The sequence below is a fragment of the Myotis lucifugus genome, unplaced genomic scaffold, assembly GCF_000147115.1.
Source record: "Myotis lucifugus unplaced genomic scaffold, Myoluc2.0 scaffold_60, whole genome shotgun sequence".
NCBI classification, from domain to species: domain Eukaryota; kingdom Metazoa; phylum Chordata; class Mammalia; order Chiroptera; family Vespertilionidae; genus Myotis; species Myotis lucifugus.
Window position 1 is genome coordinate 4,927,004 of NW_005871108.1, and position 2,398 is coordinate 4,929,401.

Sequence of the window (2,398 nt, forward strand, 5' to 3'; positions counted from 1 at the left end):
TCTACGGGGCGGCAGAGGGGTCGCCGCAGCGCCCCAGCGGCCGTCGGTGGAGGCGCAAGCCGCGTGGCAGGGACTGTGTGCGCCGAGGAGGCTGCTGGGAAATGTAGTCTTGGTTCCAGACGGGGCAGGTGCGTTGAGAACTTCGCTGCCTCGGTTTTTTTTTTTTCGGGCCCCTGGGTGCGCCATTTCGGCGACGAGGTCCCCCAGGTCTAGGACGAGTCCTGCTTGCGCACTCTCCTATTTCTTGTCTGTTTGGGGACGTTACAGCCAACTGGCCTGGGAAAGATCCTGGGCTCCAGGCCAGGAATCTCTTGTAATTCCTCACTGTCTTTCCGCCCTGGACTCTCCGCCGACCTCGACTCCCTGCGCAATTTCCTTGTTAGTTCATTCAGTCAGCAGTTATTGGGAGCCTATTCAGCCAATAAATAGTTCTTAGGGGCCTGCTTTGCACCTGGCACTGAGCAGGTCACTGGCAATACAGTGGTGCGCAGAACAGACTAGATATCCTGATTGGGAATGCAGGTTTCACGGGAAGACGGCAAGTCCGTACATAAATAAACGCACAATAACTGGGTAAATTGTGAAACTGGGTAGGTTGCAGTGAAGTTAAACGAAATAATGGAAGGGAAAGGGATTGGTAAATTGCGATGTCATATTCTGTCAGAGGAAACTTGACTATTCAGCGAGGTTTTTATATATCATATACTGAAAATAACCTAAATATTCATCAATAGGTGACTGGTTAAATGAACCATGGTTCATTTATATAGTAGAATACTATGCAGTCACTAAAAGAAATATGCACACACACTCTGATATAGGAAAATGTTCATGACACAGTTAAAAAAAAGCTCATGGAAGACCAATATGTGTCATGTGATCCAATTTGTATAAAAATTATCTACTTACATAAATTTTTAAAAAATATCTTTTTATTGATTTCAGAGAGAAGGGAGAGGGAGAAAGAGATAGAAACATCAATGATGAGAGAGAATCATTGATTGGCTGCCTCGTGCACACCCTCTACTGGGGATCCAGCGGTAACCCAGGCATGTGCCCTGACCAAGAATAGAACCATGACCTCTTGGATCATAGCTCAGTGTTCAACCGTTGAGCCACACCAGCCAGACTCTACTTATATAAATTTATATGTACATTACAAAATCTGGAAATTATGCACAAAATAGTTAAAGCAATTACTCTTGAGGAATGGAATTAGGAGGTGGGGAAATATTCGTTTCCTATCTTTTACACTGTTATTTGCATTTTACTATATGCATATATAACTTTAATAATTTAAAATTTAAAAAATATAAATTATATATCTATACCTAGATAGAAAGATGCTCACCACACATGAAATAAAAATAAAGCAAGTTATAAAGGAATAAGTATATTATGATCCCATTAATGTGTAATTAGACATTCTTACCCTATGTGGTTATATGCACAGAATTACCTGAAAGAAAACTCATCAAAATGTCAACTGTAATTATCACAATGTACACCAAGCATGTCAAACTCACGAGCCACATGTGGCCCACAACAAATATTTTTGTGGCCCAACCAATATAACGGTATGTAAGAAATGTTTTAATAAAAGTTTCGTAACTTAATTTTTACAATATCCTGTTATACATAATGAGTAATAACGAACTACAGTGTTTGGTAATGACTGATTACTATAATGGTGTTGCATTCATTTCCCTGACTCGCCTTACCCGCAGGTGCACCATTTCTCTCCACTAATACTAGCAGCGAATATTTTAGCAGCCAATTACCCCGTCATTAGTCTTATACTGACTTGTTTGGTGTGCGCAACAGGAAATATTTCGCTTTCGGAGAACAAGAAAAATAGGTTTATCTGCATTACGCTTATTAATTTGTGCAGTTATTCAGTAACTGGTAAGTTAATGTTCAAGAAAAAATATTAATTTTTATTTAAATTTTCTATTATTTTATGTTAACGATTACTCATTTATATTCAGCATGTCTCTATCAAAATAAACCTACGTTTCTATGAAAATTGAAGTTTTTCTTTTTTTGCAGCCCACATAAACTTAAACCTTGTTTATTTGGCCCATGTTAGCCTTTGAGTTTGACATGCTTGATGTAAACAGATTTCATGTGATTTTTACCTCATTAATATTTTTCATATCTTTTATACAGGCCACCTATCATTTTTACACTCAGGAAAAAGGTCTTTTAATGTTAGAAATTAAGAAAAAAGAAAGGAAAATAAAAAGTGTTTCCAGGAATACAAAGCTGATCATTGGTGAGCTGTCTGGCCAGCAGCCAGCCTTCTCTGGGCAATTGCAGCCCCAGGATTCCGATCAGAGCTCGTCCTGCGGCATATGGAGGAGTATACCTTCATCCTTGTCACAGCAGGAGACGGGAT

The 2,398-nt window shown here is 39.5% G+C and overlaps 1 protein-coding gene across 1 annotated transcript in view; it reads right to left on the reverse strand.

Moving 5' to 3' along the window:
- TRPC4AP (transient receptor potential cation channel subfamily C member 4 associated protein) overlaps positions 1-1,736 on the reverse strand; it is an 86,630-nt gene extending 84,894 nt beyond the window's left edge. The window contains exon 1 of the mRNA XM_014456568.2: positions 1,722-1,736. Coding sequence (XP_014312054.2) covers positions 1,722-1,736 — 15 coding nt within the window. The remainder of the gene's footprint in view (positions 1-1,721) is intronic.
- Between the last annotated feature and the right edge of the window lie 662 nt (positions 1,737-2,398).